The 14343-nt window shown below is 34.6% G+C and overlaps 1 protein-coding gene across 4 annotated transcripts in view; it reads left to right on the forward strand.

Moving 5' to 3' along the window:
* Positions 1-14343, forward strand: part of RADIL (Rap associating with DIL domain) — a 117937-nt gene that overhangs the window by 37701 nt on the left and 65893 nt on the right. For all 4 annotated transcript variants that reach the window (XM_056806460.1, XM_007498431.3, XM_056806461.1 and 1 more), the window contains 2 exons: positions 591-1259; positions 3908-3945. In XM_056806460.1, the coding sequence (XP_056662438.1) occupies positions 591-1259; positions 3908-3945 (707 nt within the window). The remainder of the gene's footprint in view (positions 1-590; positions 1260-3907; positions 3946-14343) is intronic.

Here is a 14343-nt window from a genome sequence, read left to right on the forward strand (position 1 = left end):
GCTTTAATTTCTTTTCCTACTCTATTTAAGAATTATATTTCATTAAAACTAAAATAGAGAATTCCAGATGCTTAGATAGATATTAAGGGAAATGTCAGATTGCTTAATTGGAAGGAGGGAAAAATATTATGCTTGCACAGTAGAGGAGGGCAGTGCTGTTGATCACTTAGGGACAATTTAGCAATCATGGGTATGTGGTCAGTAAGCCAGTCTCTCTAGGTCACTTGTCATTTTTACTATCTGAAAATTAAAATTCAGAAGTATTAGAATGGAGCAGTCCTTTGGTCTCAAGTCTGTTACTGATTTTCTTCTGGGTTACTAATCTCTGGGGAAGAAGGAAAAAAAGTTATCCAATTTAAGGGTGGATGCTAACTGTGAGACAGGCAGAGGGCAAAATGCAAATAAGAGATCCCATGGCTCTTCAGCTTCAGGTAGGCTTAGGGTCCTCAGGACATCTCTTCTTGCCCAGGTAATCAGAGTGCAAGATGCCTTTTTCCTTATGTTGTTGTTTTTTTTGTTTGTTTTGTTTTTTTCTGATCAAGTTGCATGAAGCTTTTGCTTGTCCCTGAAGTTTTATGTTTTTATTTCAGGATAGCTTAGTTTATGTGCTCAACCGTGAACAGCACACAGTGGGCCAGAGGACTCCCTCTAGCAAGCCTAGCATCAGCCTTTCAGCTCCAGACATTCTGCCCCTCCACTGTACCATTCGTCGGCTGCACCTCTCCAGCCACTCAAGAAGCTCCCAAGTAGAAGAGAAGCTTATCCTTGAGCCAATTCCTGGGGCTAGTATATCTATCAACTTCTCAGAAGTGGGAAAGACTATGGTACTTCGCCATGGAGACCTGCTCTCTTTGGGGCTTTATTACCTGCTGCTCTACAAGGATCCTGCACGAGCCCATGTGCTCCCTGCCCAGACCCTGGCACGGCTCAAAGCTGTCCCCCGAACATCAGATCCTGTCACCTGTAAAATGTGTGGGACAGTGCTCAGGGGCAGAGCACCTTCCTCATACAAGAAGCATAGAGCTCTGCCTGGTCAGAAGACTCCTCGACGAAGGCTTCATCTGGAATTTGAGCCAGCCATAGAGGATGTGCTAGTGAAGAGGATCATGACATTGATTGAGCCAGGGGGTGATGACCATAAGCTCACACCTGCTTTCCTCCTCTGCCTTTGCATCCAACATTCAGCCACCAACTTTGAGCCAGGCGAATTTGGGCAACTCTTGCTTAAACTGGCCAAACTTATTCAGAGGACAGTCTGGGTCAGTCCAAACAGGGCTTGAGAGGGGTTGGGCTTCTGAATTTTGTGACTAGTAGTGCTTGGGCTAATTGCCTGACAGAGACAGTTTTAGGCTTAGTTTCTTTTCTTTTCTTTTCTTTTTTTTTAAACCCTTACCTTGTCTTAGTATGAATTTTAAGATAGAAGAGTCTAAGACAGAAGGGCAACAAGGACTAGGAACTATGTCTGAGGCCAAATTTGAAACCAGGTTCTTCTGATACCATAGACTTAGTCTAATACCTAGGGCATAAAACAGCAATAATATGTTTCTGGTCCTCTTTCTCCTCAATTAACCACCCACATATTTCTGGCTTTCCTTAATAGTAGGATGTGGGAATTTATTAGAAGTGGAGCACTGAAAACAAAACCTTTTCTACTTGTCTACACTTTCTAATTTAATTTTCATATCTCCGAAGCATATTAAACAGGTAGACAAAATTCTTAAAGAGTATAAGCAAAAGGATTCCAGATATATCTTTCTACAATTCCAATTTGAGGGAAGCAGGGCCAGAATGATAATGAGTCAGCAGTATTTTTGTTATCCGTGCTCAACTCCTAGACATATTTTCTCCCAGCCTCTTTTTACTGCCCCAGTTCACTTTCAGATCTCTCATTTGGTGCCTTTATGAAAATGGTATTATCCAGAGGTGTGATGAACCAAGAATTTAAACCTGGAACATGACTAATTTCTTCAAATGATAGTTCTTAGAGAGCCAATTCCCTTAAGAGTTTTCTACAAATGGGACTTTATTAGCACCTTGCGATCAGCATAAGCACTGCTATTCCCTAATGCCTGCAATATGAACACAGTTGGCAAAATCTGATGGGAGCAAGGCTAACTTTGTTATTCAGCTTCTTTCTAGTTAGAGAACACCAACTCTGAAGTCTTTCAGTAATGTGGTGGCAGAGGCAGAAGACTAGAACAGCACCGGTCACTTTTTAAGTTAAAATAACTTTACAGAAGGAAGCTTTAATGTTAATATCTAGGATAACCTCTCCCTGGCATATTGACAGCCATTCAGAAAGTCTGAACTGTGTTTGGAATTGACTGCTGGCTGACTAGGAGTTATGTGAGCTGTAGCTACCATTATGAGAAAGGCCACAGTCTTAACCTCCTTATTATTGAGGGAAATAGAGGTCCTTTGTAGTTCAGATTGGTCATTCAGGGTGATTCTCTCTACAAATCTTAGTCCAGTTTATGTCTTGGGGAAAACTTGTGCAAAAGCATACCTTTGTGAGGTTTCTATTTAGAAACATGGGTGTGTTTTTGTTCTTGCTATTAATAAGTAAATTATAATGTGATTAAAGTTTGCAACATACATCTGATAGCTAACCTTAAATGCCATGGACGTTGTTATCTGGGTATTTTGTCAAGTCTTTTCCTAGGGTTCCCAGTATGAAATCCAGTATTATGATTTCTGTAGCAGTAGTACTGGGTAAAATCAATTTAATGTGAAATGAATATCATGGATATTTTAAACATTTGAGATATTTTTACTTTTAAAGTTATTAATAGTCTCAAAAATCAATTTGGATTGAAGTGCAAATAAAAATAATGAAATCTGAACCATTTATATTTAAGTCTTAGTAACACTGATTTTATGGATACTAATCTCTAAAATAAGAGAGGTGGATTGATGATGTGATAGTCTTTTCTAGCTCTAAGTCCTATGATTCCTACACTAAACTTTTTTGGCTATCTCTTTAAGAACATTTGATCCCATTCTTTGATATTATATATATATATATATGTATATATATATATACACATACACATATATATATATAAAACATATAATTATATAAAATATAAATATAATAATATAAAATTTGTTGATATAGGATAAGATTTTGGAGTTGAAAGGAACCTTAGAGATCATTTATTCCAATCTCATTTTAAAAATGAGGAACCTGAGGGTTAGAGAAGTTAAGTGACTTGCCTAATCATTTGGTTAATTAAGTGGCAGGATTCAACCCAGATCTTTTGAATCCAAGTTTAGGGCACTTTCTATCATGCTTGGCCTTAATGTCATGATATCCAAATATTGTCTTATCCAATCATTGGCTAATGTAGATAGCAAGGAAGACCAACTTTAAGTTATAGTTCTGTTTACCTTAATAGGTCAATAGTTAAAATTAGACTTATGCTTTCATTTTAAGTGTTAGCACTGCAAATATTGGTTGAACTCAAGGACCTGATTAACATTCAGATATTTCTAGAAATTCATATTGTTTTCATTTATTCATGTTCACAGGACTGAAGCATTTTAAAATAAATGATTGACAGTGATAAAAACATAAACAGAATCCCAGTCTATAAACTTGATAAGTGTTTAGTCTTCAGTATTTTACAGTGACAATTATTATGTAAGGTGAATGATTGTGAAATGTACCTGCTATAGGAACTATGTAGGTCATTTTAGGAAAGGGAAAGAAAAACACCTGAATGCTAAATGATACTGGTGTTTTCCAAAATAGTTTAGAATACTTAGTATACCATAAACTGGATCTGATATTATGGTTTTATATTTCTGATATTGATCATGGTGTATATGGTGGGGTTTTTATTGGATATATCTCTCTCTATAATCCTGTGTTTTCTAATTTTTAATTTTATTCTTTTGCTTTTAGGAAAAAACCAAAGAACTAGCTGAGAAGCAGTCTCAGCAGTAAGTATTAATAAGTACATATGATCCCTAACATGCCCATCAAACATGGAGGAAATTAACATATAGGCCATCAGAATGCATACTGAATAACCCCTGAAGTTTAACCTTGCACTTTTAAAAAAGTTTTTAATTAAAAAAAAATTACATGTAAACAAAAAATTCAAACATCAGTTGTTTCTTTTTAACCCTTCCCTTCCAACTTAGAATCAATACTGTGTATTGGTTCTAAGGCAGATGAGTGGTAAGAGCTAGGGAATGGGGGTCAAGTGACTTGCCCAGGGTCACACAGCTAGGAAATGTGTGAGGTCAGATTTGAACCCAGGACCGCCTGCCTATGGGCATGGCTCTCAATCCACTGAGCCACCCAGCTGTACCCCAGATATCAGTTTTTTAAAATTTTGTGTTCCAAATTGTCTCTCTCCCCTCCCTTCTCCTTCAGAAGGCACCCAATTTGAAGTAAATCATGCATTTGCAGTCATGCAAAACATTTTCATATTAGATATATTGCAAAACATAGACAAAAATTTTTTTTAATTAAAGAAAGTTTAAAAAGTATTCTTTGAGCTACATTCAGATTATATCAGTTCTTTTTCTTGGAGGTAGGGAGCTTTTGTCATCAGGAGACTTTTGGAATTATCTTGGATCATTGTATTGCTGAGAATAGCTAAATCATTCACAGTTGATCATTGTATACTATTGCTGATAATGTATAAAGTGTTCTGGTTCTCCTCTTTTTATTTTGCATCAGTTCTTGTGAGTCTTCCCAGGTTTTTCTAAAAGCAATTTGCAACTCATCTCTGATAGCACAATAGTAATCCATCATAATATACCACAACCTGTTTATCCTTTCCCCAGTTGATAGCATCCCCTCAGTTTCTAATTCTATGCTAACACATAGAGAGTTAGTATAAATATTTTGTATATTTAGGTTCTTTTCCTTTTTCTTTGATCTCTTTGAGATCCAGAGCTACTCATGATATTGCTGGGACAAAGGGTATGCACAGTACTTTAGACCTTTGAGCATAGTTCCAAATTGTTCTCCAGAATGTTGGATCAGTTTACAACAGTACATCCAATTTCCCCACATCCCTAATACTTACATTTTCCTTTTATTAGCAATTTGATAGGTGTAAGGTGGTATTTCAGAGCTGTTTTAATATGTATTTCTCTAATCAGTAGTGATTTAGAGCATTTTTAAATATGATTATAGATGACTTTGATTTTGTTTTCTGAAAGTTCGTTCAAATCTTTTGACCATTTTTTGAGACTGACTCATTTTTATAAATTTGACTCGGTTCTCTACATATTTGAGAAATCAGGCTTTTGTCAGAGAGACTTGCCAAAAAAAATTTTTTTCCCCTAGTTTTCTGCTTTCCTTCTAATTTTGGCTACCTTGGTTTTGTTTGTGGAAAACCTTTTAAATTTGATGTAATCAAATATACCATACCATAATAACATACCAATAAATAACAATAACATACCATACAATACCAATAACAATACCAATAACATACCATAAATCCCACCTCCAAGAAAAGGAACTAATATAGTCTGAATGCAGATTGAATCACAATTTTTAAACTTTCTTTAATTCTCTTTATTTTTTTGGTCTGTTTTCTTTTACAACATGACTAATATGAAAATATGTTTCACATGACTGCAACTGTGTATAATCCATTTCAATTTGCTTGCCTTCTCATGTAGAAAGGAGAGAAAGGAAAGTATTTGGAACTTAAAAATTTTTAAACTGTTTAAATTTTTTATTTACATGTAACAGAAAAAAATTAAAATAAAAAAGCACAGTGCTGAACCTCAAGGTACTTATTACAAAATATTTGGGGATATAAATAAATAAATAAAATTATATCCCATAAATTACATCACTTGTTTGGTCATAAATTCTGCCCTTACCCAATAAATGGCAGGTAAATTATTTTATAATCTTCTAATTTGCCTATGATATCACCCTTTATGTGTAAGTCATGTGTCCATTTTGACTATATCTTGTTATATGTTGTGAGATGTTGGTCTATACCTAGTTTCTGCCAAACTTCTTTCTTAATTGTCCCAGCAATTTTTGTCAGATAGTGATTTCTGGCCTCTAAATCTTGGATCTTTGGATTTGTTAAACACTAGATTACTATGGTAATTTACTTCTGAATATTGACCTACTACTCTTTTTCTTAACCAGTACCAAATTGTTTTGATGGTTACCATTTGCTAATACAATTTGAGATCTAGTACTGCTGGTGGGCAGCTAAGTGGCTCATTGGATACAACACTGGGTCTGGAATCAGGAAGAACTAAATTCAAATCCTGGCTCAGACACTCATCTGTGTAATCTTAGGCAAGTCATTTAACCTCTATTTGCCTTCATCCATTGAAGAAGTAAATGGCAAACCACTCTATCATCTTTGCCAAGATAGCTTCATTTGGGGTCATGAAGAGTCATTCACAACTGAACAATAATAATTTCTATGCTACTTTCTTTCACATTTTTAAAATTTATTTCCTTGATATTCTTTACTTGTTCTTCAAGATTAATTTTATTATTCTTTTCCTAGCTCTATAAAATAATTTTTTAGTAATTTGATTGCTATGGCACTGAAAAATAATTAAGGTAGAATAGTCATTTTTATTATATTGGGTCAGCCTTCTCATATAAGCAATTAATATTTTCTCTAGTTGTTTAGATCTAACTATTTATTTGAATAGTGTTTTGTAATATAGTTTCAAGGTTTGTCTTGGCAGGTAGACTCCCAAGTTGTTGTTTTTTTAAATAGGAATTTATATTATTATTTTTTTAATCCTTACCTTCCATCTTAGAATCAATACCATGTATTGGTATTGGTTTCAAGGCAGAAGATTGGTAAGGACTAGGCAGTGAGGTTAAGTGACTTGCCCAGGGTCACACAGCTAGGAAATGACTGAGGGCAGATTTGAACCGAGATCCTCCTATCCCTAGACCTCACTCTCAATCCACTGAGCCACTCAGCTGCCCTTCCTAAGTATTTTTATATTGCCTACAGTTATTTTAAATGGAATTTCTCTGCCTATTTCTTTCTGCTGGACTTTGTTGGTAATATATAGAAATGGTTATGATTTATATGGGTTTATTTTATATCCTGCAACTTTTCTGAAGTCATTAATTATTTCAAATCATTTTTCAGTTGATTCTATAGAATTCTATATGTATGTCTATATAACATCTGCAAAAAGTGATAATTTAATTTCTTCATTGCCTATACACAAAAATTGGCCATTTATTAGAATAAAAATTCACCTCACCACCAAATGCAGAAAAGCAGAAATATTAAATGAATTCTTTTCAGACTGTAATACAATAAAAAATTACAGTCAATAAGGAACTATGGAAAAATATATTAAAAATTAATTGAAAAGGGAGAAGGTAGGATGCTCAGTGGATTCAGAGTCAGACTCAGGGACAGGATGTCCTGGGTTCAAATGTGGCCTCAGACAATTCTTAGCTATGTAACCCTGGGCAAATCACTTAACCTCCATTGCCTAGCTCTTACCACTCTTCTGCCTTTAAACCAATATATAGTATTAATTCTAAGATGGAAGATAAGGGTTTTAAAAAATTACTTGGAAACTAAATAATCTAATTGTAAAGAATGAGTGGATCGAGGAACAAATCATAGAATCAATCAGTAATTACATTAAAGAGCAGTACATCAATGAGACAACATAGCAAAACTAATGGGATACATCCAAATCAGTACTTAGTGGAAATTTTATATCTATATGTTTGCATCACTAAAATGAGAAAGAGCAGATCAATGATGCTGGTATACAATTAAAAAAAAAAACTAGAAAAAGAACAAATTAAAAATTCCCTACTAAACACCAAATTAGAAATCCTGAAAATCAAAGAAGAGATTAATAAAACGGAAAGAAAACCATTAAACTAATAAGACTAACAGCTAATTAAAAAAACAATAAAATAGATACACCATTGGATAATTTGATTTTTTTTAAAAAGAAAGCCAAATTGCCCCAAATTTATTGGGGTTTCCCCCCAAAACATAAAAAATGTAGAGAGTGAACTTGCCACCAATGAAGAGGAAATTAAAGCAATTATTAGGAGCTATTTTGCCTAATTACATGTTAATAAATCTGACAGTCTTAAGTGAAATGGATGACTATTTATAAAAACATAAAATGCCCAAATTAACAAAAAGGAAATAGAATACTTAAATAGCCTCATCTCAGAGAAAGAAATTGAATAAGCCATCGTTGAACTGCCTAATGAAAAAAACTCCAGGACCAGATGGGTTCAGATGGGTTCCATTGCCTATTCTAATTCCTTCAATTTTTTTCTTACCTTACTGCTATAGCTAGTGTATCCAGAAGAATATTGAATAATTGTGGTGATAATGGACATCCTTGCTTTACCCTGCTCTTATTGGAAAGGCTTCTAGCTTATCCAAATTAGAGATAATGCTTGCTGATGATTTTAGATAGATACTACTTATTTTTTTAAAGAAAGCTCCACTCTATGCTTTCTAGTGTTTTTTTAATAGTACTAAGTATTTTGTCAAGCTTTCTGCATCTATGTGATTTTTAAAAATTGATAATGACTAATTATGCTAATAGGTTTTTTTTAATATTGAAGCAATTCTGCATTCTTGGTATGAGTTCCACCTGGTATATGATCTTTGTGATATATTGCTATAATCTCCTTGCTAGTATTTTATTTAGAATTTTTGTATCAGTATTCATTAGTGTGAGAAAAGACTCTCCCTACCCACTTATACATGATTAGATTTTAATGTTAGTGATAGTTTTAAGATAATCATTATTGTGATTCTAAGATAGTTAGCATGTCATGAATTTAGCAGGTTTTTGTGAATATTCTGTTATAATTATTAAGGTTTTGGATTAAGGAAGTAGCTGCTATTGTAAGGCCTTAGTGCCAGCCCCACCCTTCATTGTTGCTATATCAGGCACCCTAACTTGTGATCCATTACATGTCAGGATGCCTGACCTTACGTTCAGAACCTGGTATCACTCATCACCACCCACTCTTAGCCTAGGCATCACTGCTTTCCCCTTTCTAACAAGTGATTCTTAAGTAATGGTCAAAAGATGATCAGAAGATCTATCTTACCAAATAAGGGTTATTTTCTACATGACCTAACCTATGGACAAATATGGGTTGTTTTCTAGATGAATTGACCAGTGGGCATTGTTACTGTGTGACTATGACCTTTGAAAGCATGATCGATCTTATGATAATCTTGTGTACATGTATGGGAAAAACAGAATCTTATTCTAAGGGTATATTAGACAGTTCTTCCCAATGCTCTGGGTCTTCTGTTCTGAGAACAGGGGTCCAGCTATGTTGGAGGACTTAGCCCTCTTCCAATAAATTCTAAATAATTACTTGGCTTGGAGAATTTGACTTTATCTAAAAATGATTATTCTTAAGAAAAAATTTTTACCACATTAGGGAAATTACTCTATGTTTCTTTCTCTTTATTTTTTGCTCTTCCTGGTTCAGGTAATAATTCCATATTTGTGTTGAAAAGAAATTTGGTAGAACTTTTAAAAAAATTATTTATTTATTTTCTTTCTTTTTTTTTTGAAAATTTTATTTAGTTAATTTAGAACATTATTCCTCGGTTAAAAGAATCATATTCTTTCCCTCCCTCTACTCCCCCCCACCCCTTCCCATAACTGACACACAATTACACAATTCCACTGGGTTTTACTTGTGTCCTTGATCAGAACCTATTTTCATGTTGTTGATGTTTACACTAGGATGATCATTTAGAGTCTACATCCCCAATCATATGCCCCTCAATTCTTGTAATCAAGCAGTTGTTTTCTTCTGTGTTTCTACTCCCACAGTTTTCCCTCTGAATGTGGATAGTGTTCTTTCTTGTAGATCCTTCCAAGTTGTTCAGGATCAGTGTATTGCCACTAATGGAGAAGTCCATTACATTTGATTGTTTGGTAGGACTCTATTTGCCTACTTTTCAAAATACAGTAGGGCCCCTCAAAGATTTATCCTAGGTGGCTGAAACTGTGGATATAAGTATACAACTGCCGACCTCATATACTTCAGATGACCTCATATATGTGCTCTCTCTGCTTCTTAGCTTGACACTCAACAGCTTCCCATTGCCCTCCCCACCCAAAAAAACCCCCAAAACTCTAAAAAATAAGTAAAAGCAGAAGCAAAAGAGACTACTGCCAAGGGGTAGACCAGTGCCACAGGCAGACTTCTGGTGCTTCATGAGCAGATCTCCAATGCTTCAAATTGACTGCAGATAATTGAAACCTTAGAAAGCAGAACCATGGATAAGGGAGCCCTACTATAATGTACATTGTATTGGAATTAATTGTTCTTTGAATGTTTGGTAGAATTCACTTGTGAATCCATCTAGGCTTGGGGATTTTTCTTAGGGAACTCATTGTTGGTTTATTCAATTTCTTTTTCTAAAATAGGGTTTTTAAATTTTAATTTCCTCTCCTGATGATCTGGGCAATTTATATTTTTGTAAATATTCATCTATCAAATTGTCACATGTATTGGCATATTGTTGGTCAGAATAGCTCCTAATAATTGCTTTAATTTCCTCTTCATTGGTAGTAAGCTCACCCTTTTCATTTTTGATCCTGGTAATTTTATTGGGGTTTTCCCCCTAAAACAAGCTCATTGTTTTATTTATTAGTTCAATAGTTTTCTTTCAGTTTTATTAATCTCTCTTTGTTTTTCAGGATTTCCAGTTTGGTGCTTAATTGGTGATTTTTAATTTGTTCTTTTTCTAGTAGTTTTTTTTAAATTGTATGCCCAAATTCATTGATCTGCTATTTCTCAAATTTTTCTGTTAATGCAAGTCTTTATAGATATAAAATTTCCTCTAAGCACTGCTTTGACTGCATCTCATATATTTTGGTATGTTGTCACATCTTTGTCATTCTCTTTAATGAAATTACCGATTATTTCCATGATTTGTTCTTTGACTCATTCTTTTTTTAGGATTAGATTATTTAGTTTCCAGTTGATTTTTTAAAAATTCTTACTTTATGTCTTAATAACAACTCTAAGATAGAAGGGCAAGGGCTAGGCAAATAGCAAATGACTTGTCTTGGGTCACACAGCTAAAGAAGTGTTTGAGATTAGATTTGAACCCAGGTCCTTGCTCTTTTGCCCGCTGAAATATCATATTTCAAGTCCTCTGATCCTTTAATGTGGAAGCTGCTAAATCTTTTATGATCCAGACAGTGGCTCCATGATATTTGAATTGTTTCTTTCTAGCTGCTTATAATATTTTATCCTTGACCTGGGGACTCTGGAATCTGACTATAATGTTTCTGAGTATTTTCATTTTGAGATCTCTTTCAGGAAGTGATTGGTGGATTTGACCTTTTCTTCTATTATTCTTTTGATTTTGTTTTATTGTTTCTTGGTGTCTAGTGAAGTCATTAGCTTCTACTTGGTCAATTCCAATTTTTTTTTTTTGGACCAATTCTACTCTCTAATAAGTTCTTTTCTTCAGGGAATTTCTTTGCCTCTTTTTCCATTTGGTCAGTTATGGTTTTTTTAGGTGTTAATTTCTTCCATATATTTTTGTGTTTCTTTTGAACAACTACTGACTCTTCATTTTTTTCCTTTATCAGTCTCATTTCTTTTCCGAACTTTTCTTTTACCTCTCTTATTTTATTTTATTTTTTTAATTTTTGAGCTCTTTTAGGAGTTCTTACTGAATTTATATCCAATTCACATTTTTCTTTGAGGCATTGTTTGTAGCTGTTTTGACACCATTTGTCTTTTTCTGAGTTTCTGGTTTGATTTTTCCTTACTACAGTAACTTGTTATGGTCAAGTTCTTTTTTGTTGTTGTTTGCTTATTTTTCCAGTCTATTTCTCTTGATTCAATTTTGTTTCAAAGTTGAGTTCTGGTACCAGGGTAGAAGGGCATTGCATTGGCTAAAGCTTTAGTCCTTCCTTTCTTGCTGCTGTTTTCAAAGCTAACTCTGGGGTTCTATTGATCTTTGGTGCTTCCAAAGTGGTATGATCTAAGGAGAAATATGTTCACAGCTCTTTTGGCTTGTGCTTTCATTTTTGCCCAGGAAAGGACCTTGTTCCCCTGTAGCCACTAGTTGTAGCATTCCTACTGGTCTTGGGACTATGACCAGATTTCCCATTCTCCTATAGTCACAGTTGCTGGTGTTCCTCTCTGTCTTAGAATTGAGACTAATGTCTCAGGAGCAACTACAAGCACTCTTCTCTGGACTAAAATTGCAACTAGGGTCCTGTTCGCCTGGACCTGTGGGTATTATCTCTCCTTTTGGCCCTCGGACTCTTTATGGGTAATACCACAGGGTCCTGAATCCAGCACCAGAGAAGAGACCCCTGAAATCTACTTTCTACTAGTAGTTTGATCCCCCCATTGCTTCACTCTCTTTAGGCTGAGTTCTTGAAGCTGCTGATGGCACCAATGCAGCCATCTCCAAGGTTTGCTTCTGGTTTGTAGGAGTACTACCTGCTCTGTATGGTCTCTCTTGCTTCTTAGGAGGCCCACCCTACCACTCCACCCATAAACATAGACCTTTCTTGCTGATCTCCTAAGTTGTTTTACACTGGAAAATTGTTTCCTTCAACCTTTTTTCTGGGTCAGAATTCAATTTAAGACATTGTTTTAGAGCTGTTTGGAGGGGAATTTGGAAGAGTTAAGTTGAGTGCTTCGCTACTCTATCATCTTGGCTCTACCTCTCTTGTATTTTTTAAAAAAATTTAAATTTATTTTCAAAGATTAGTCTTCTTTCTGTCCCACTTCCTTCCCCTTAATTCCACTTTGAGAAAGTAAGAAAAACAAAACCCCTACTACAATCATGTACTAGTCCAATTAAAAAAAAATTATCATCAGACAACTCCTCTTACCAGCAATGTATTAGTGTCCCAATTTTGCCATATCCCCTCCAAAATCTATTATTTTCCTTTATTGTCATTTTGACCTCTCTTGCTAGTTGTAAGGTGGTACCTCAGAATTGTTTTGATTTGCATTTCTCTAATCAGGAGGGATTTAGAACAATTTTTCAAATGATTATTGATAGTTTTGATTTCTTCATCTGAAAACTGCCTATTCATATCCCTTGACCTTTTATCAATTGGGGAATGATTTGATTTCATATAAATTTGACTTAGTTTTTTGTACATTTGAGAGATTGAACCTTTATCAGAGTATTTTGTAATAAAGATTTTTTCTCAGTTGTACTTCCCTTCTAGTTTTGGTTGCATTGGTTTTGTTTATACAAAATCCTTTTAATTTAATATGATCAAAATTATTCATTTTACATCTTGTAATGTTCTGTTTCTTGCTTGATCTTAAATTTTTTCCTCCCCATAGATCTGACAGGTATATTATTCTATGTTCGCCTAAATTATTTATATTACTCTTTATATTTAAATCATATATCCATTTTGAATTTATCTTCATATATAGGATGTGAGATATTGCTCTAAACCCAATTTTTTCAATATTGTTTTCCAATTTTCCCAGACGTTTTTGTCAAATAGTGGGCTCTTATCCCAAAAGCTCAGATCTTTTAGCCCACTGATTCTTAAATATTTTTCCCTTCCATTTTTTTCCTAGAATACTTGACTTTTTCTTTGATTTTTTTTTCAGGCTGTAAATATTTCTTATTGCCTTATGAAGTCAGTGACTTCCATTCTACTTTGCAAGGAGTTTATTGTTTGGGTAAAGTTTTTGTACCTTTTGTGCCAAACTTTCAATTCTCTTACTGATTCTTTCATGCCTCTCATTTCTTTTCCATTTTTTCTTTAGTACTCTTATTTAATTTATTAAAACATTTAACTTTTACATCATTGCAATCTTGAGTTTTTCTCTGAGACTTTACTTGCGGTTGTTTTGAATTATTCTCTTCTGAGTCTGTATCTTCAACTTCCCTGCCACTATAATAGTTCTTTGTGGTGGTGTTCTTTTTTTGTTCATTCTTCTAGCCTACTTCCTGATTTTGGACTTTGATGGCAAGGCTTTACTTCGTTGTATTTTTGGGTTATTGAATGTTATTGTATTTAAGATCTCAGAGATAGGTTGGGGACCAGCAAACTTATAGTGGTCTGACCCAGGGCAGAGTCTGATTCGTTTCCCTCTTTTGAGCTTAGCAACTTTCTGATTTGGCTTTGGGTTTGACTAAGAGTAGACTGGAAAGCTCTGTTTGTTCAGTGATAGAATTACAGGTTCCCGTTTGGTCTAGAATTCCTGCCCCATTTATTCCTGGGCTAGATGCTCTAACTAATACTCTACTTTCCTCCTTAGATCTCATCTATACTGCTGTAGTTTTGCTTCTGAACTTCCATCTTTTTCTATACATAATTCACCCCCACCAGGGAACTCACTTTACC

The sequence above is a fragment of the Monodelphis domestica genome, chromosome 7 (assembly GCF_027887165.1).
Source record: "Monodelphis domestica isolate mMonDom1 chromosome 7, mMonDom1.pri, whole genome shotgun sequence".
Lineage (NCBI taxonomy): Eukaryota > Metazoa > Chordata > Mammalia > Didelphimorphia > Didelphidae > Monodelphis > Monodelphis domestica.